The 20,043-nt window shown below is 53.6% G+C and overlaps 7 protein-coding genes across 7 annotated transcripts; 3 read left to right on the forward strand and 4 right to left on the reverse strand.

The window, feature by feature from the left end:
* Positions 1-2,975: 2,975 nt before the first annotated feature.
* On the reverse strand, positions 2,976-3,646 carry MRS44_006227 (uncharacterized protein; the record flags this gene model as incomplete). The annotated part of the gene is made up of 4 exons (XM_065621689.1): positions 2,976-3,100; positions 3,160-3,317; positions 3,388-3,546; positions 3,594-3,646. 4 exons carry the CDS (start codon positions 3,644-3,646, stop codon positions 2,976-2,978), a joined length of 495 nt encoding a protein of 164 aa, XP_065477761.1.
* A 492-nt stretch (positions 3,647-4,138) lies between these two features.
* On the forward strand, positions 4,139-4,549 carry MRS44_006228 (uncharacterized protein; the record flags this gene model as incomplete). Its single annotated transcript, XM_065621690.1, has 1 exon — positions 4,139-4,549. One exon carries the CDS (start codon positions 4,139-4,141, stop codon positions 4,547-4,549), a length of 411 nt encoding a protein of 136 aa, XP_065477762.1.
* Positions 4,550-6,967: 2,418 nt separating this feature from the next.
* On the reverse strand, positions 6,968-8,748 carry MRS44_006229 (uncharacterized protein; the record flags this gene model as incomplete). The annotated part of the gene is made up of 3 exons (XM_065621691.1): positions 6,968-7,800; positions 7,852-8,303; positions 8,444-8,748. 3 exons carry the CDS (start codon positions 8,746-8,748, stop codon positions 6,968-6,970), a joined length of 1,590 nt encoding a protein of 529 aa, XP_065477763.1.
* Positions 8,749-11,200: 2,452 nt separating this feature from the next.
* MRS44_006230 (uncharacterized protein) lies at positions 11,201-12,901 on the forward strand (the record flags this gene model as incomplete). Its single annotated transcript, XM_065621692.1, has 3 exons — positions 11,201-11,634; positions 11,685-12,027; positions 12,077-12,901. 3 exons carry the CDS (start codon positions 11,201-11,203, stop codon positions 12,899-12,901), a joined length of 1,602 nt encoding a protein of 533 aa, XP_065477764.1.
* Positions 12,902-13,191: 290 nt separating this feature from the next.
* On the reverse strand, positions 13,192-14,595 carry MRS44_006231 (uncharacterized protein; the record flags this gene model as incomplete). Its single annotated transcript, XM_046283786.2, has 2 exons — positions 13,192-13,454; positions 13,506-14,595. 2 exons carry the CDS (start codon positions 14,593-14,595, stop codon positions 13,192-13,194), a joined length of 1,353 nt encoding a protein of 450 aa, XP_046140184.2.
* Positions 14,596-15,162: 567 nt separating this feature from the next.
* On the reverse strand, positions 15,163-16,161 carry MRS44_006232 (uncharacterized protein; the record flags this gene model as incomplete). The annotated part of the gene is made up of 1 exon (XM_046274663.2): positions 15,163-16,161. The coding sequence occupies one exon, from the start codon at positions 16,159-16,161 to the stop codon at positions 15,163-15,165; it is 999 nt and encodes a 332-aa protein (XP_046140183.1).
* Positions 16,162-17,208: 1,047 nt separating this feature from the next.
* Positions 17,209-19,086, forward strand: MRS44_006233 (uncharacterized protein; the record flags this gene model as incomplete). The annotated part of the gene is made up of 3 exons (XM_065621693.1): positions 17,209-17,464; positions 17,514-17,797; positions 17,896-19,086. The coding sequence occupies 3 exons, from the start codon at positions 17,209-17,211 to the stop codon at positions 19,084-19,086; spliced, it is 1,731 nt and encodes a 576-aa protein (XP_065477765.1).
* Between the last annotated feature and the right edge of the window lie 957 nt (positions 19,087-20,043).

Raw genomic sequence — 20,043 nt, forward strand, 5'->3', positions numbered from 1 at the left:
GACCATGGAGTCACCGTCAGCCGCGAAGCACCCACTGCAGCGCAGATTATCGGCCAGCCACACCAACCAGCTGGAGTCTCGTGCCAGAATGTCAAGTCGTGCGCCCTTCAATTGACAGACAGGGATCTTTTTCGACAAAGGACCCACGCACCCATGCCGCAGAGTGACCGTGTTGGAGGCACTGTGGCATCTCGGTCTTCCGGACTCGTACGCTCAGCTGGCCGCCAGTCCCAGTCAAGTTGACCGACCTGTCGGTGAAGAATCTTCAGACTGCCCAATCATGGGCTCGACTTCACAGTGTCTTGCCTACCGTGCCAGGCCGGGCGGGGCGCATCCGGGGCTCCGCTTCTCGTTGTTCGCAAGGCGCGGCCCACGTCCAAGAGTCAGTCCAGCAAAGCCTTAAGCCCGAGACCGGTCCACCATCAATCGGGGGTGACTCTTGGAAGAGGATTGACGGAGATGCACAATCTCGAATTCAAGACCAGCCGGAATCAATACCGCATGGTTCCCCATAAAGCCAATTGTGTCCACCGATGGGGTTGAAGCGTCCCCTGCCTTCCCCTGCCCTGCCTGGCTGCCATCCCGCGTTTCCTCGCATTCGATCCATCCCGTCGTATCGAAAGTTGCGAATGCGCTGGAACTTTCTAGAGAGCGACTGTCGGAGAAAAAGAAGGTCTCTGTCGGTCGGTCAGAGTTTAGACGCAGCCACCGACACCCGCGTCCTTGGCTAGCATGCATTAGCCGGGCCGCTGATCCCTCTAGCAGCGGCCTTCCTTCTTGACTTAGGCGGCGCCGCATCTGACCGTCTTACAGATTGGTAATCAGGTCTTGTGTGTTGTGATTGATATGGATGCATTGGAGGTCCAGCTGAAATCCGGGGTGGTGGTCGATACTGTGTTCTTGGGGTCGGTCAGTTGGGGAAAGAAAGAGTGGCGTCATGCGAACCTGTTGCGGCGCATCGGCCTACGGGTACGTACCTCCCGGCCGTGCCCCCACCTTCTCCGGAGTTCGCGATGCAGGCAGACACCCGGTCTTTTGGACATGAAGCCCGGGGTATTTGACGATGACCGACATGGTAATGGTGTGCATACACGGGAGGAACTCTGGGCCGCTCTCTCTCTCGCTTTTTTCCCCGTTCCACGCCCAAGGTTCTGGGGTACAGAGCCCAAGTGGACGGTTGATGCGCCGTTGTCGGTCCGGCACGTGTACAGCTGCACTCCCGACAACTTGAATGGCCGGACCGGACTGAGGGCCAAGTGATCATGCCGCGGGCGCCGCAAGTGCCGCAGCCTGGTTCCTGGGTTCCGCTTACTACGCGGCGAGATCCGAGTTGGCGAGATCAAGGTTAGATCCGAGGAGAAACACGGCCAACTTCAATCAACTATGGACAGGTCAGACTTACACAGCAAGACAGGTCACATCTCTCACCCTCGGAGTATAGAAAGCTCCAAGTTGTATTTTCCCAACACATGCTGCCTACCAAGTCAAAATCGTTTCTCCAGAGCCATGAGACGATGTTTCACTTCACTAGCGCTTCCAATGCATGTCTAGCCAAAGTGTCATGGACGCTCAATATTCGGTGATGCCGCAGGGTGTTTGTGAGATCTTAGCCTCTTAGGTCAAGAATGTTCTTTTCTTATTCCCGTCTGCATGATACTGTTTCGTAGTAACTCCAAACTCTCTACAGGCTCATCCTATTGAATTCGACCCGCAACAGGGTCCCAGCAGTGGCCACGCTCTCAATCAGGTGGACCTTGTACACAAGATGCTAATTAGTAAAATGGAAGCATCAACTATGCTTCAGAAGCTATATTTTCAATGTCCTATTGAATCGCCCATTAATATTCAGGCCAGCCTAAACGTGCAGGCTGGGATGGTTGCTAATGATTGTCCGACGGTGTTTACTCAAGACAGCGAGCGAGGAGCGCCCAAAATGACCTGGTGTCGTCGTTCCATCATATTGAAGTTGGCGGAGTCTTCGTGATCATCATCGATCACACATTTGGCTTAACCGAAATGCTCGCCGTATTTGGATCCATAGCATCCATCCAAGACCGACAACCATGGGAGGGGAGCCGGGTCGAGCAGAAAAAGAAACTCCAAGACAATAAGCCCTTTAGCTTATCCTCTCCTAAACATAGGCAAAAGAGCTCTAAGGTATTACCTTGGTTATGGCATATCCTTGGCTGTTTTATATAAATTTAATTATTTTGCTTGAGAGGAGTTAGGTAACCCTCTTGAACGGTCTGGTGTTTCGTTATGTCTTAACCCGCGTGGGTTCAAGGTTCGACACTGAGGCGTGGGCGTGGGCAAAAGTTTTCTTCTATCCCTTGTTCTGTCCATATAGCCTTAGTTTTAAACCTTCCTACTCAGAAACAAAATTGCTATCTAGGTTTAATAAAGAGCTTAAATGCAGATTTGGCATGAGCCTGAAATTAGGGCTCAATATCGGCATGTTGGGTTTGCTATGAGCATAAAACTGGGCTGAATGATGCGAGCAGTTAGAGAGGACAAAAAGCTAGCTCGGTGTCAAGCATCAAAAATAAACCCCATATCCCATGTCTATTTATAATCTTCATTTCTGGGCCATACCAAAAAGAAAACCCCTTCCCATTCATAATCATGTCTCTGTGTTGAGCCTCAACGATAAACCTCATAACCCAGGCCCAGACCAAATCCCCATCCCAATCAATTTATTGATCTCTCCCTGGAAAAAAGATGCGACATCCTGACTGACTTTTCTCGAACCCTCTTTTGTTGCAACTGGCCTACTCTGCAACGGTATGAGGCAGGAGGGTCAGGAAATAAACGAGACAAAACACTCTGACTCCTCAAAGGATATGATCATTATGATGATGAGACTTACATAAAGAGCGCTAAAATAATAACAAAAATATCATAAAATAGTAGAATATTCTCAAAGTCTTTTCTTCTTATTTTGTTATCTTTACTACTCTCCTTAGAGTAGGATATGCTCATTGCGAGTCATCGGTACGGACAGAAACGGGGGATTCGGCGTTCTCAGCTTTGGCCTTGCCCTTGGGGTTGGCCTGCTTCTCTTTGATCACCTGGGTGATGTGTTCGATGAAGGTGCGAGCGTCTGTGTTTGCGTTGATGGTTCACTGGACATATAGCTTCTTGTTGTTGACGGTGACTAACGGGTCGTGAAGGGCTGTGAGGATCTTTGAAGCTCGCCAGTTCTGAGCTCGTCGAATGCCTCTTGGACGCGGTCTCCGGGGGTGGAGGGGATGCTGGTATCATCTACGCCTTCGGTGCTTGCCGCAGCAGACAAAATGTTGTTACGGGGGCTCTGGCTTCTGGCAATATGTCAGTACTGGGCATATGGCAGGCGGTCAGAATTAACCTGGGGAGAGACTTGGGACATACCGAGAATTGGCGAGGTGCAAGTTCTCGAGTTGCAACATGATGTGCTGGTTTTGCGCAGCGAGGTAATTGAAACGGGATAGCATGACCGTCTCGATGGCTGAGAGGGATTCTGGGTTCTCTATATCAAGCCACTCACGCGCAAACTCTGGCGCGATGGTACTGTACGAGGTCAGCGGACTGAGTTCAAGTGACGAGCCTTGACGTACGGCGCGGGAGGAAGGCCAAAGCCTTCGTCTTGGTTGCTGGCCTCGTCGGCCATCTTGGTGGTGATGGCGATGTTGTTGTGATGGTGGAAGAAAAGAAAAGAAGAGGAAGAGTTTGGAAGTCGGTCGAAAATAATAAACAAAGGGTGGTGATGCTGAATCACTGCCTGGCAGCTGGCAACCAGTAATGAAATTAGAGCACACAAAGAGGACAGTTAGAGCACTGACTTTTGGTAATACTATACTTTCCGCTGTATTAACAGAAACTCGTGCTCATCTCTGCCACTTTCAAATCTCTTGACCCTCTCTTCTATCCCTTATATCTCTGTTACATCAAACCAACTTTCGCTTTCATATCACCCAACCCAACCCCAACCCCAACCCCAACTCCAAGCTTCCCTCATCACAACGCATCGATCGAAAGCACCGCTGGCTCGAAAGCCTCACTCACTACAATGTCATCGGATTGATTTGGCCCAAAGATTCTGTGCCGGGCGGGCATCAACCCTGACGCGCCTGCCCCCACCGACACCCTCGAGACGGCAAGGATGCGAAGGTCGATGATTCCCGTGCTGAAAGAGGACCGAAACCATATCGACTGCCGTATGCTTGATCTCATCGCTGCGGATGACCTTATAGAATTCCAAGTGTTCGCCATGCTCCACACAGACGAGGACCGTCTCCGAGACGTCACTATCGACATCCCCGACAACCGGATCGCTGACGAGATTGATTCAGATGGGTTGGACGATTTGGAAGAGGAGGAGTTGGATGAGATGTTTCAACAGAGGTTGAAACACAGGATTCGCGTCGTGAACAGAAAGAGACATATCGTTCGCACCTACGGACTGATTCCCTACTCCGTCGGGGAGAGACATGTCGATATCAACAGAGGCTTTTACCCTAACGTGTCATTGGTACACCTTCCAAGCATCATCTCGGCTGGATGCTCTCATTAATGTGATTAAAATTGTAAAATAATGTATAGAGGATTGATAGAATATTAACTAATTCTTTTTCTATTTTAGGTAGATTCTCACCTTATAAAATAAGAGTATTCCCTAAGAGTTAGCTCAGCAAAGCCATCCATGGCTGAGTTTTTGGCGTACTGTCCATCCATGGATGTTGGGCACCCGCTGCCCCAAGTCTGCGTGGGGGACTTGATTCTGGAATCGAAGGGCAAGCTCAGTAGCCAAGACAGTGTCGGTGCCATAGATGATCTTGAGAAGGGACAGGGCTGACGCTCCGGGGACTTGGTCTCGTGCGTGATGTTCAACTTCATTGCGTTGCTGAGCCAGGCCTGGCATTCGGCTCCAGACAACTTGTGTCCCCATTCCTGCCAGTGCTGCGATGCCTCCTTGTAGCGGACCCAGCTCACCGAGACGGGTGAGCTACAAGCCCCAGGCATGAGAGAGCTGAACGCAGGCCCGTATAAGGCGGGTATAAAGTGAGGGCTTTGCACTGGTGTCGATTGGCTTTACCGAAGGCCTTGGCTACCTAGAATCCATTGGAAGTGCTAGTGAAGTGAAACCTCCTCTCAGTGAGAGCTATTGGTTTATACACCCGCTCTTGAGAACCCTCTGCAAACATGGGGGGCCTTTTTGGCATTTAACCAAAGGTACGTGATTCCTCAATGTGATGGAGTCGTCTTTTTACAAGATTTTCATGCCAAACATTGACCGAGTCACATCAATGACATAGCAAATGCCATCATGACTCCAAACAAACCTACCCTCACCTACGTCTGACAAATCGAGACAGCGATGTTCGCAAATCAGGCAGACCCTGCCACAGAAACGTCCCTATCTTCTTCCTCCGGCTAAACCCCGTTTCTCTCTCTTTGTTGGCGATGCTTCATCATCCCCAATCGTCAACGTGACGTCGCAGCTATATTGTAAATCAGGTCATCCCCTCCAACCCGGGAGGGGCAGCAACGAAGCCACGCCATGACTGGGCTTCTATAGACCTTCCATTCCGGGAATTTGATTACCATGACAAATAACGGTCGTTCACTTGTATCTCGAGCGAGAAATGTCTCTCAATGGGTTCTCGATTGCCAACCCCATCCCACCCTCACAACCAGATATCCCTACAATGTTGCAGCAGGAATGGCAACCCAAGAAAAGCAGACAACACTCATGCCTAATCCGTCCAGATCAACGTTTCCCAGATTCGCACGTGGTGCCGGCTCAACGGGCACGCCAACCGACGGGCCATGGCATGATCCCAAAGGACCCCTATATTTGTCAAGGCAGCATTGTGTTGCGTGCTTCGTCTCGCGTTGCCGTATCGTGCCTTGTCGTGCCATAATAGCCTAAAAAATTCCCAGCAGTTTCCTCTTCTGCAATGTGGCGGAATATGCCTCGGTTCGTACGGCACGGGTCCAAAGAGGTAGCCACGCAGACACCAGTGAAGCCAATAAAGAGTATTCACTTTATAGCCTAATTATGAGCTAAATAAGAGATAGAAATAAGAAATAACACCCTAAATCTTTGAGTATTTCATTTATGATGTTCAGGGTCCTTTTGGCGTTCGAAATTCGTTGACTCGTGGTAGCGTTGCAGTCGCAAGGGTCAGCCCTACCTCCCGACCGACACCCGCGTGTTCGTCAACACAAGATGTGGCCGTGATCGTGACGAGTTTGGCATCCATCGGAGACGGTCTACCTAGATAGTAATGAATATTGAAGTACAATCTCTCTCTCTTGTTTTCAGTCAGTTTGACGGCTGCCGCCCACAGATCGGGCCGTCACCGTCACCCTGTGTGCTTGTCCAAGATGTGATAAATGGCAATATCAACACCTCTTCCACCATCTTGGGAGGAGAAATTTGGCCTCAAGGGCCTACCAACCCATAACAAAGGCCAGGCATTATAACCGCGTCATCATCATGATCAATAAATCAAACAATGGAGCAGATGGTATACACAAAGCTAATACTTTGCCGAGTCTTCGACTCTCAGTCGCTCAATGCGACACTGCATTCTCTCTTGGACTCCTAGAAACTATCTCGCGATCCCTCCAGCCTAACCTGTCTATAAATGCATTCGCCATGTCGTCAGGATTGGCAGTTTTCGAGCATCAAATGGTGTAGCTGTTCCGTTCCATAGTTTTGTGTAGCCATTTTCCGCTCCCAAAGGAGAAAAAGAAATGCAGACCAGCCATGTCTGTAAACCATCAGACTCCTTGAACACGATGCGCCGCATGTCCTGAGCCGGAAACCGTCCTGATGTGTTGTTCATGTAGTGAATTCCAAAAGCGCCGACCCTCTGGGCTCCGTAACCCGCCCCGTTCGCGAAAGCCTCGCGTTCCAGTGACTCCGTACTGACCACGAAGAACTTCATAAGTCATTGTTGTGTTCCGTCATGGATCCCATTCATTAATCATGCCCGAGTTCCTGCAACTCCCGTTCTTTGGCGGCAAGCATTTCCCGCATTCTATCCGCCTCGCGTTGTAGCGCCGCTCGACGCTCTGACTTGACCCTCTCACCATCCATGCTGTAATCGCGCGACATCGACGGTGTACCCGGGGTATGGTCACGATTCGAAAAGGCCCCAGGGCTGGGGGCCGAAGCGATTGTGCTTCCGGGTGATCGTATCGGGGGCAGAGAGTAGTCTCCATCATCACTTCCTGCTCCCATGTTGGGAGGGCTGTCGGCCGAAGTCGAAGGGTTGAGTATCGATTTGATATTAATCGACGAGACCCGCTTCGAGCTCTCCTGTGCAGTTTCCCCCGAGTTGAATGCCTCGCTTTCGGTCGTGGAGAAGGATCGTTTTCGTGCTGGTGAGAGAAATGAGGCAGGGGAAAGAGATGTCTGCCTTTCAGTGGTTGTTCCCATCGATGTCATGGGAGCCAATCGATTATCGTCGTTTAATGAGCCAGGAAAGTTGCGAGGGTTGCTCGATTGATGATACGCAGCGAGATCGGATGTCGACGGAAGTGGTGACATTGTCCTGGTAGGTCGCACAACTGGCTGAGGCTCGATCGTGAGCGGGTGGTCTGGTCGACGACGTAGGCCAAGGTTGACGGATCCATCCTCGTTCATCGACCCTCTCTCCGGTCCCGAGTCATGTTGGCTTTGTGTCTCGACAGATTCCATCGCGTCTTCCATTTCTTCATCTTGAGAGGCGGGAATAATTCGTTTTCGTCGTTTGATTGTTGATTTTTTCATCGTCATAGGTCGGTGAACTCCATGGAGTTTATAGTAAAGTCCTACGGACATTAGCAACCAAGCAGGAAAATTTTCACCACAACAGTACTTACCACACGCATTGCAGATAGTATGGCCGCTCTCATCTCGTCTCCAGAGAGGAGTGATAGTGGTGCCACAGTTCTGGCACGCAATCACAACAGTAGCGCTGGCACTCTGCTGGGCCTGGGCAGCATTGACGTCCACAGGAACGGGCTCCGTCTTTGCACTTTCTCCTCGGCTTTGGCAGCCTTGTCGCTTTTGCACTCCGCCAAGGTTGGCACTCTTGGAGACTCGGTTGTTATAAGCCGGACAACCATTACAACCCTCAGCGCCGCCCGTTCCGTTACAACGGCCACCACCAGGGCAAGTTCCTCCAGGAGTCTGATCGGCAGATACATAAGTCGCATTTGACGCAGCCTTCGATGATGCCGCGGCCGCGGCGGGTTTCGGTGGAGCGGTTCGTGGAGGGTCCGCAGGGACGACATTCGGCGGTCTCTTGAGGCTTGTCGGGCGAGCAGCATTCCTAGCTTTCAAATAGAGTCCACAGGCATTACAAATCGTGGCGCCCTGAGGTGATCTCCTCCACAATGGCGTTCGAGTGGTTCCGCAGTTGCTAACCCATAATGAGAAACGATAACACGACAAGATATTTGAATAACTCACCTGCACACTTGGCCATGACCGCCACCTGGAGGAGGGCTCGCTTTCGTGACACGCTCGGAACCAGGACTTCGCTTGGACATGGGGCCTGAAGATGCGCTTGCCTTTGAACCAGGTGGACTTCCGCTCAGCCTTTGTCGCTGGCCGTGTTCCTCTTGACCCGTGGGAAGACGTGTTCGTTCCTGAGAAGATGCAGCCACACCCTCGCTCGGTTTTGAGGACATGGGCCTTGATGGTAAGGCAGTTCGCACTGCGCCCGCCTCGCGCTGATGGCTATACAGCGCTGCTGGCTGAATCTCTTCGCTCATGCCCGTAGGTAGAGCCGATGTTGTCGAAGCGACCAAGATGACGGTGCCTCTGGGGTACGACGAGTGGATATACCGGGGTACCAAATGGAAGGGTGTGTTGGAGTAGAGATGGATTGGTCAGCTATACAAGAGAACTGTATCATGCATCGGCGTCGATATCGAGTCGGCGCGAAGGTTACGATGGATGGTTGTACAGGGTTGGGGGGCAGAAAGGGCGAGTTTGATGATGAAAGAGAAGTTCTTTGGAGCGAGTCGTGGACGGCTGCAGCGGCTTTGTCAAGTGGTTGCAAGCCGGCCGACGAAGGAGGCGAATCCGGAGAGGTGCCGGGGCCGGGTGCCGCAACTACAGACAGAACAGGATCCTTTGGGCAAGGAGAGAGCTAAATAAGGTATGACTACCTAGCCTCGGTGCCAGGTGTAAGCCAGGAGTTCAGGCAGGTACCTAGCAAGGGGCCTGGCGCAAGGCCAAAAGATATGTATCGCCGGGTTGCGAATTCGCCAGTGGGCAGACCAGTCGACAAAGGCGCCAGGGTACGGGGTACGTCGACTCGGAGGCAGATGACCCAGCCAGTAGCCCCAATGGACGGATCGGTCAGTCAGTCAGGACTGGAACGAACGGGAGCCGACGTATTGGTCAGGCGACAGAGATGCCAGATAGCGACGCGACAGCAACCGGAGGGTCGGGGCCGACGTCAGGCCAGGGCGAGAGTCCAGTCGGGGGACCAAAGCCGGGGGTGGGCTACTGGGAGATGATGTCGAGAGAAGAAGAGGAGGAGGGGAGAACAGAGGAGGGAAGAAACAAAGACGATGTGAAAGACGGATCGCCGACCAAGGAAGTGGGCGCGGGGATCAGTTGGAAGTAGTCAGAAGTTGGTAAGACAACAGGGCGGCGCAAACCGAAGGACGTCGAGAGGTTCGAAGGCGTGCTTGGCAGGTCAGTGGCATCCCAGGGCAGGGGAGGCCGTCGTCAATGAGCTCGCAGCACCACCAGGCTGGGACGCTGACGAAGACCAGGGGGTAGATGTGCAGTCCCAGATCGATCAACGCACACAGGCGGCGGACAAAGAACAGCGGTGGAGGACCCCGGGGGGAGTGAGGTCAGAGGACGAGGTGGGAGAGGTGAAGGAGGGGAGAATTCGAATTCGCAGCGGTGGACGTGGACGAGGCGCAAGTCGGCAACGCACGCAACCAAGCAGCCGAAACAACAGGCAGCATGGATTGGAAGTGTTGAGGGCAAGGAAAGGTCAGGTTGGATGAGGATGAGCAGGACAAGGCGATTGATTGCAAGGTAGGATGGGGCTGGGGCTGGATTGTCTAGCTCCAGTCAGTGACAATAGGCGCGCCGTACTGAGCAAGGTAGATTAGTTATGGTGGATATGAGAGTGGACGTCGGCCGGTGCATGTGCATGACCTAATGGAACCAGGAGTCCGCACACGGAGCAGGTCTTGTGCTCTCTTCCCTCTCCCTTGTCAGAAACGTGAAAACGAGTCGCAGCCTGGGAGTGACGTGCAAAATACGTCGCCAGAAATCCTCTGTATTGCCTTTTCTGGTGGTGAGGCCCAGCATGATGCGACTACGCGGAGACGGGCCCCTCGAGCGTGGGATGACCATGACCGCCACGGCCTTCTCGGTCGGTGGGTTGGGGTTAAAACGACCGGTCCTCTTCTGGGAGCCATCCATGGCCATTCATAGCGCCATATTCTAGTGCCTCTTAGCTTCGACGACGTGCCGTTTCCGACAGCCTGGAGCCCGCGAGCTGTCAAAACCCCTTGGCGGTGACTTGCTTGCTTGTTGGTCGTACGCCAGACGCATCCCCCAACTTTTCCCCTGTCCAGCGGCGTCTTGAGCCCTCCGGATCTTCACTCAACCGCCCACGGGGGAGCATCGCGGCGCTCTCGCAGCAGCCTTCGGCGCGCCGAGGACCCTTTCGCAAGGTGCCGTCACAGGGGCCTCACAGGCCCTTAGATCAAAAAGTTAGCGGGCCCCCCTCTTCACCGCGGCCCTGTCAAATGGGCTCAGTCGCCCCTGAAATGCCTCGGATTACATTGCCCACGTCCTGATTGGTCCAGCTCGTACGGAGAAATTCCTCAGGGCCACTTGAGGCCGCTGCCCGGCTTTTGCGCAGGGGATCATCGCCCTGGTGCCCTGATGGACCAAGATCCAGTCGACGCTAGGCCGAGATCGGGCCCTCTTTTTCTTATCTGAGCTACGTACCTCGTACCTCGCAACTGCGCCACAGTTCTCGAACGCCAAACAATTGTTGGGTCAGGTCGGTGCTTCTGACGCGAGGCTGCCGGTAGCTTCAGCCCAAAGTGGGTGGGTTTTCGCGAATCGCAATCGTCACCGTTTTGAGCGTCAACCTCGCCGTGAACGTCACCCACACCCGATTGGCGTCTTCGGAGACCATATCGATACCTTCGCCGCAGAGGACAGCCTCTTGGATCCTCCATCATGACATCCGAGCGCGGCAGCAGCCCCAACCGGGAGCCTACTCCAACCCTTCCCCTATCCTCGATCCCGCAGAAGCGCGCCCTCGAAGAAGGCCGTCACAGCCCCGTTGTTCCCTCGCCATTGAACCTCGAAGTCAGGCCCTCCGAGTCTCTAGCCCCCGAAGATGCTGCTGCGCAAGCTGCTCGCTCCAAGTCGGCCCGCACAAAGAAGGACTCGCTCAAGAAACGCGAGGCCAAGGGCGGTGACAGTGCCCGCGCGACCCCGGATCCAAGGGCAAAGGAACCAAAGCAGAGCGAATCTAGTCCACTACGGTACAAGCTTGCGCCTCCCAAGCCGTCCGACTTTGACCTCCCACGAGGGCCTGTCTTGACGGCGCACCACGAAATCACAACTCCCAGCGGTGAAGCGGTCGAGTTTTTTGAGACATCTGATCAGTAAGTATAGATCGCGATCAGCTCAATGCGCCCCAAGCTGACACAAAAAGTGTTTCCAACAAGAAGAACTTCCGCTACACGCATTGTATCGCCGACCCCCTCTTCCCATCCATGATCTACTATCGAGGTACCGAGCCTGAGCCTTTTGGGCCCCGCATGAGTTTCGAAGACTCTGCGGGGCACGTTTTCTTCGACAAGTCGGCACGACAAGTCACAACTGATAAAGGGTTTCGAATGGCACGGGCGAATGTGGCTGTAAGAGAGGGTCGGTGGTACTGGGAGTGCAAAATCACACAAGGAATAAGACCGCCCAAGGATGGCGAGTCCAAGCCAGAAGGCGGACGACATGTTCGAATGGGCTGGGCAAGACGGGAGGCATCTCTAGATGCGCCCGTGGGATTCGATGCCTACAGCTATGGCATCCGAGATGTCAGGAGAAAAGGTCCATATGTCACGGCCCAAGGAATTCTTCCCTGAGGGAGAAGGCATCCGAGAAGGTGATGTTATTGGACTGGAGATTCAACTCCCGTCAGAACATCTTCATCGCAAGATCATGACTGGGCAGTACAACCCGCTAGTCGACCAGGCTGACGAGGAGCCTGCGCCCTCGGCTGAAGCGCACAACATTGTGCGCGATCGCGTACCCATCCGCTTCAAGGCTCATACCTATTTCGAAAAGATCGAATATCACACGACAAAGGAGTTGGAGGATCTCATGAACCCGGCTTCTACAAGTGTCAACAATACATCAGAAGCACCCGGGCCCACCCATCCGACTCCAGGCCTCCGTACTCTTCCCAACTCGCGTATCCGAGTATACAAGAACGGTGTTCTCATGGGCACCCCCTTTGAGAACCTCCTCGGGTTCCTCCCTCCTGCGTCTCGCCCGATGCCTCAAGTGGGTGCCCGCGAAGGCCTCGACGACGGCATGCTGGGATACTACCCTGCCGTGAGCGTCTTTCGTGGCGGCGCCGTCGAGGTCAACTTTGGGCCAGACTTTTGGTATCCCCCAACCGACGACACCACAAACGGCGATGTGGATATGGTCTCACCTTCCAACGCCAGGTTATCCAAGCTCCACGCTGTGTCAGAGCGTTATCGCGACCAGATCGCCGAGGATATTGTCTACGATATTATCGACGAGGTTGACTTCTGGATGCAGGATGGTGGGGGCGCAACAGATCGCCAAGGCGTGAGCGCCAAGAGCGAAGCTGTTGCCATGGCGCCAGGACGGGAAGAGATCAAGGAGCTGGTCCAGGATGACTGAGACGGCTCGGCAGATTAACATTGTTATCCATGGAAGCCCACAAGGAGATACCGGGGTACATCATGATCGACTTTCACATCCTATTAAGTAAAGATACCCACTGTGGCAACGCAGAATCAAATTTGTAATTATCAAGATACTCATCACTAATGAAACCTGGTATCCTCTGCTTCATGGCCCAGTATCGGCCTTCTCATATCATCGATCGTCGTCATAACTTGTGTCGTAAGATATTGCTCATTACCATCCAAAGGTACTCCAAACTCATAAGAACTCGCCTCAGACATTCATCAACGGGGAGCTGAATCACGTGAGGCAGCTGGTTCAACAACAACCGGTGACGCCTCCGATAATGGCGATACAGGCTCTCTGGTAGCCGCTGGGTTGGTGCTCGAGGTCGCGGTAGCGGTTTCGGGTGCAGGGAGCTGAGGGTCATCGGGAAGCTCCTCGATGCGCTCACTTCCATCAATGGGAGCCTCAGTTTCAGACTTTTCGCGCTCAAGCCGGACCTCGCGGCCGCGCTTATGGCAGTACCATAGTACAAACATGAGCACTGTACAAATGTTAGCGACTGAGATGTATGCGGGGATTCAGGGGTACTTACAGAATAGCGCAACGCTCCAGATGACGTTTGTGCCGATAAAGGCGGGCCACCGCACCTTGAGGGCGTTGACGACAGCCTTGAGCATACTGACAATAGCACCAGGCTTCGTCACCAGTTCAGTCAAGTTCTGGGGCTTGAGCAGGTCCATAGCAGCCTCCTTGACGCCCTTTTCCGTCTGAGCCTTGAGACCCTGACTCTCGGCCGCAGCTGCGAGAATCTCTGGCGCCAGAGACGACGTCAGCTTGTCTGGAAGCTGAGTGACGAGCTTCTGGAGGGACGAGGGCATCTTCTCGAAGCCTCGGTTGATGGCGCCGTCGCGATCCTCAATGAGACTTGCGAGATCGTTGTATGCCGTCGGCACGCCGTTGGCGAGGTCCTTGAAGACCTGTGTGAAGCGCGACAGTAGGTCGGACGACTCGTTGGAGAGGGAGACGATCTTGTTGTTCTTGGCTTGAAGGTTCAGACGATCGAGGACATTTCCGAGGTCCTTTGTCTCCTGCTCAGCTTCCTGGGTAGAAACAACAACATCCTCTGGCTTGAGCTCATCGCCCTGCTTCTTGTGTCTCGTGAATAGAGCTGTGAGACGGTTGGGATGCTTTTCCTCTTTGTCCTTTTCCTTCTCTTTTTCCTTCTTCTCCTTCTCCTTCTTTTCCTTCTTCTTCTCTTTTTCGTGCTTCTTCTTATCTTTCTCCTGTTCCTTCTTGCTCTTAGAATCCAGTTCCTTAACCGCCTCTAACTCGCTCTCGGAGGCTGACGACAGCTCGATCTGGGGGGTCTTGATGCGCGGAGGCAAGGGTGGAGGCGGGCTGTCATCTTCGAGGATGCTTCGGAGCCAGGACTCGTCATCTTGGCCAAGAACCGGGCTAAGAGGAGGGGTATCGGAGCTGGGACGGTGTTCGGTGCTGTGCCTCTCTTGATGCTGAGCAGATGCATCTGTTGCCTCTGTCTTGATCTCAAGTACAGGCGCATGGGTCTGCGCAGGTGTTTGATCGGCTGCAGGCCCCGCCTCCGTGGTATGTGCAGCCTCTTCTGCGGCCGCTTTCTCGGCCCTATGCTTCTTGATCTTCTTGTATGAGAAGTATTCCAACATTGTGGTTGTGGTGTCTTGGCGTTTCGCGGGGTCGTCGAAGTTGAAGATCCAAGGATGTGCTCGTGTCGCAGACGATGCTCGATGCTATTTAACAAACAGAGGATAAAGAGGCCGCCGACTCTAGACTAAAAGGCACTCTCGAGGGGCGAAGAGGTCTGCGTAGGCGCGCGCTTGAGATGATTCGCCTTTGTTTCACTCGCATTCGTCGTACACGAATCGACAGCTGAAGAGCTTGCACAGCCACATCACATGTGATGTCATGGATGAAAATCGTGGCTGCCGCTGAGCTCGCTCCCCTCTCTGACTTCCATCCCCTCCATCAACCCCCACGCGACTAACGCTGCTTCATGATCGACAACCAACTGCCGACGTTTTTCTGGAAGTTTTGCAAAATTGGAGACCTTCCATGGATGGATACGCATAAGGTCCCATGTGTGGGTGGAGACTTGAGAGGTTTGCAACTTGCAACTTCGGCTAGAGGGCCAGGTACAGGCATGCCCCCGAACATTTCAGATTCCAATTGACCCTGGGTATCTCGAATAGCTAAGGAAAAGTGTATCGGCCGTCTCAATCCGCGTCATAAATATTCTCTTCCTCCTCATCCTGGGCTTCGTCTGCTACGCCTCCTTGTTCGCGGATGATGTCGTCGGCTAGTGTGCTTCTTCGCCAACCGCCGCCTCTTCGCCGGCCTCTCTCGAACGCATCGGTTGACGTTACGGCTCGTTCGCCAGTGTACTTTTGACCTGTCCACTCTCTAGAACATTTGGGGCATCTTTGTTCCCGCCTTGTTCGCCAAAATGCTTCTTGACAGACATCGTGTAACCGAAAATTGCACTCCAGCTCTAAGCATCTTAGGCCGATTGTGACAATGTCCTTGCATGCTTCACAAAACTTGATCCGCTGCCATTCTCGCGGATCAAGGTCTGGATCATTGTAGGTCTCAACAAGCCAGGGCCGCAGTTCAAGCAGCGCTCGGGGTGAGAAGGTGTAAAACCCCTCGGCGCTCTTCTCGAACCAGCCTCCCTCAACCAGGCTTGCTAATACAGCCTCGACTTCGCTGTGCTTCAGGCCCTTGTCGGCTGGTGTCTGTGTTTGCGCATCCACGTCGACTTCGGTCTCTTGTTGCCTCGGTCGTGCGCACTTGATCGCCTGCATTTCGGTGATGGCGAGCACTTCCATCCGCGGGGTGTTGAATTTGTCGAATATGGCATCAAAAACTCGCTTGATAAATGAGAGTTCGTCGGGGCTATATGTCGTGGCGAGCTGGGTCTGCGGGTCGGAAGTGGTGTTGACCAGAGCATAGATGCGCCGCTTCGTCGTCTGGTGGATGGTGGTGCGGATCTCATAGTCGAAGAGTGATGCCGCTTCGGCTGCCTTGTCCATGTACTCTTGGAAATGGTCTTCTGTGATCTGGCCCGGTCGGATTTCATCTCCTTCGTCTTCGCCGCGGTCGGCGTTGAATATCGCAGCGAGGATAGGGCGGGAATCCTCAAAGGTAATGGAACCTCGGGCTAGTATTGCCTGTAGGAATGCCCGGTTCCCATCGTCGAAATTGTGGTCGCTCATTATCCGCGCCTGCTATTTTTCGGTGCGCGCTGCGGTATCTGGGCGCTGAGAGTGTGTGTTGAGAATTGCGCAGAACAAAGGAAGTTGCGATAGGCTTGGGTTTAGCTGGGAGACGCGTTTCACGCGTTGCTGTGAAGGGTTAATTGAGTGCATGCACCGCCTCGTGTGGCTGTGGTGGCTGGTGACCTTGGAGCTGTCAACTGCTCTTGGGACAACACCTTCACCTTGCTGATTTTTGGTATTCTTATGCGTTGTGCTACTGTGATGAGTGGACGCAACTCTTGTTGATCAGATGGTTGCCTTGTAGGTCCTGAAAAACTTGTTGTGACTCGACGCGGGTAAGGTGGTGTTACAGAGGCAGCCAGATACCTACACCCTCAGCAACACTTCAAGCGTGCCAGTAGATTCACCACGTAGACTACAGAAAATACACTAAATTCAACACAAGAAAACATTTATTAAACAGGGGTAGCTAAACATACAATTAAGCTAGTTCATGGATACCTAGGCAAGAAATATTGATCACGCCTCAGTGCAGGGTAGCTCGGATGTTGAATGCTGACTCAGCTGGAGCATGATTGGCGACCAGAGCTTTGAGCTTCAACTCAAGAGCCCTTTCATCACTCAACACATGCGGATAGCTTTTTCATAGGCGACAGCTCCTCAAAGTGTATTCGGCTGGCCGGCATAGGAGATCTCATCGGGGGATAAGCGGCATTGAGTGACTCGGGTCGTTGCGCCGGTTGGACCAAGTGGTCTTGTGCAACTTAGCCACGCGTCGGAGACGTGGTGATATAGATGTTGATCAGAGGTGCGACATCTGCCAAACACGTGACGAAAAGAACACAACCTGCGTGTCCTTGAAGAAAGAGGGAATCTCCCGCCCATTTTCCAACCAGCGCCGTCCACCGAGCAAACCAGACGACCATCGAGGTGACCTCACCCCTGAGAACTGGATCCCACGCGCATCTCGGCGCCGAGTTGCTCGAGCCCAGTATACGGCCAACCCAACCCCTTCCGAACACTTGACAGCACCAAAACACCAAAATGGCTACGACAGACTTGAAGGAGTTTGACATCATCCGGGTAGCGAGGACTGATGGCGCAGATACTGGTCCTGGCTATTGGCCGGTGACAGCTCCACCTGCGACCACCGCTAAGAAGACAAAGGACGCGACAACAGAAAAGACCCCAAGAACCAAGCCTCAGATGATTCGGCTGGCGGAGGATGACCCGAGATTTGTCGAGTGGAGAGTCAAGTTGGGCATTCTGTTGAAACAGGAGCTGTGCCCCAACCCCGATGGTAAGCCTTAATCACCAACATCACGACCAAGATCTAACGGCAGCTACAGAAGGGAACCCATGGCTGGTGCATTTCCCTCGGGGATATTGGCTATACGAAAAGTCCAAGCATCTCTGGGTATCGGGTTACCCGATCAAGGCGAAGCTATTCAAGAGCCCACAGGAGTTTGCCGTCCACTTGATATGGCTCCTCTCAACCTCGATGGACTACCGAGACTGCTGCTGCGCACACTGCAACGCATCCAACTTGGTCAAGGGCGGAGCGGCCACAGACGAGCTCATCATCACCCATGAACCCCCCAAGGTTGAAAAGATACCGCCCAAGGTGACACCGGTACCTCTCCCCCTATGCCTGGACGACCTCCCCAAAATCCAAACAATGCTGGGTCACGGCAGTCATCTGTTCAGCCAACACCAACAACAACGGCCCAGAACTCACCAGCACCTCCTGCTACAACAGCCCATCAGCCACCGGCTCAACCCCAACCCCAGGTCCAACTACAACCGCAACCACAGCCCATCCAATCTCAACCCCAGATCCAACCGCAGCAACCTCAGCAACAGCAACAACAGCCGCATCAGCAGCAGCAACAACAACAACAGTTGCAGCCTCAACCTCAGCCGCAGCCTCAGCTTCAACCTCAACCTCAACCACAACCTCAGGCCCAGGCCCAGGCTTCCCCTCAAGGGCAGCCCCAGCCTATCCAATGGGCACTCAAGTCAGCTGTGCTCTTCCGCTCGGGAGAACTGGTCTGGTATCAGAACGGAAACACATGGCGTCTCGGCGTCATAGCCGCGTCTATCAACGGACGCCACGAGGTGATGCCAATTGGACACGGCCTCGTCCAGCAGAACAACGTGTCCAAGACCGACGGTGACATGCGGCCTTTCTATGCGTTTACGGTCCCACCGGTCACCCTGCCCGAGCTTAAGGACAAGGAGTTTGACGGCGTCCCATGGGAACCACTACTAAAGGGGGCAGCGGATGGCAACAGACGAGAAATGATTGCCCTCGATGCCTCAAAGATGGCCGCCGTCAAGATCGACTACTCCTACTCCCTCTGGTCTCCACTGTCAGAGGATCCCAACAGCAAGCCTGTGACCTACTACGGCTGCTTCTTTGGAGCGGAGCGGGTCGAAATCGGCGACGCGATGCGGCTGAGATCACTTCCTGCGGAGCTTAACGTGCCCGCCGAGACGGGAGTACTCGGCCTGCGATTCATCTTCACGACAAAGGACTTTCCCGGTAACGTCTTCTTCCGCGGGCACATCTACCAGCTCGTGTCAGAGGACAAGCCCAACATTGTGCGCGACGAGCACCTCCCCATCGCGCTGCGGCTCGAGAGCCAGTGGCGCCACTCCGTGGGAGCGCAGCGCTGGCGCTACGCGCTCGTCAAGGAGAACGTCGTGTTCAAGGAGCAGTCCATCCGGGGGTCGCTTCTACCCGACGCAGCGCCTCATGCCCATCCTCAACCCGGCCGAGTTCCGCGACGCCGTGTCCAAGGCCCGGGTGGACGACCTGTACGCGCACCTGAACAACCGCATGGATGGCGCCGGGAGGTATCTCGGCCGCAAAGTGAACCGCATCGGTACTCTGGGAGCGTCGGTGACACATACGGCTAGGCTCAACATGGAGCCGTTTATCAGGGAAGAGCTTAACGAGAAGGCTATCGAATGATTGTTCCATGGAACTCTAGGCATGTATTCCAGAAGCGTCATGTTTGCAGGGGGGAGATGAGTGACAAGGGAGCCATGGAAGCTGGCAGGTTAGGAGTCATGTTATTAATGTATTCTATTGTAGCTGATATGTTGGTACCTAGTAGATAGTACACCAAGCGAGAGTAGCAAGGTATCATTGAATCAACCAGCAACCGTCTACGAGTGTATGATATCTCTCAGCTGTGACACCCAAGTAAAGAGAACCCACATACAGCATACCTTGGAACACCATTCTCAACAACCAGAAACACCCGTCTCCCCCCTCTTTGGTTCCCTCCTCTTCAAACCCCCTCCCCGCTGTTTCCGAAACCACCAGCTTTTCTCCTCACAATACCACCATCCAGCTGCAGCCCGAAACCCACACCGCTACAAACCCAAACCACGAGACCATCATACACACACACACACACACACGCAAGTGCACACAATCTCCGAATCCTCCCAAGCGACCTCGTAACGTGGATGAAGATACCCACCTCTGACAGTTAGATAGCTCACAAAAAAACAGGTCGGCGCAACTCGGGGGCGTAGTGGTTCTTTCAAAAAGCAAAGTTGCATGTGAGAATCTGACATTCTGGAGTCCTCTCACCCACCCCCAGCCATCCACAAAAGCAATACGTGTATGCAGACAAGAACGACACATAGTTATTGATGAGATTGATTGCGGCCCAAATGCAAGAAATCCACTCATGCGGTGATACTTCAGAAACACACGAGCCACCGTTCACCCCCCGTACCGCCAGTCTGGTCACGACATTTCCCCCGCCTTGGGGGCAGGCAAGCTGAGGCGCTCCGGTAAAAGGGAGATACCCTGGCGGGGTTCTTCCTGGGAACAAATGAAAATGGTGTGGGTATGGTGTG

Source organism: Fusarium solani (genome assembly GCF_023522795.1).
Source record: "Fusarium solani strain SB1 chromosome Unknown bctg00000003_1, whole genome shotgun sequence".
NCBI classification, from domain to species: Eukaryota; Fungi; Ascomycota; class Sordariomycetes; order Hypocreales; family Nectriaceae; genus Fusarium; species Fusarium solani.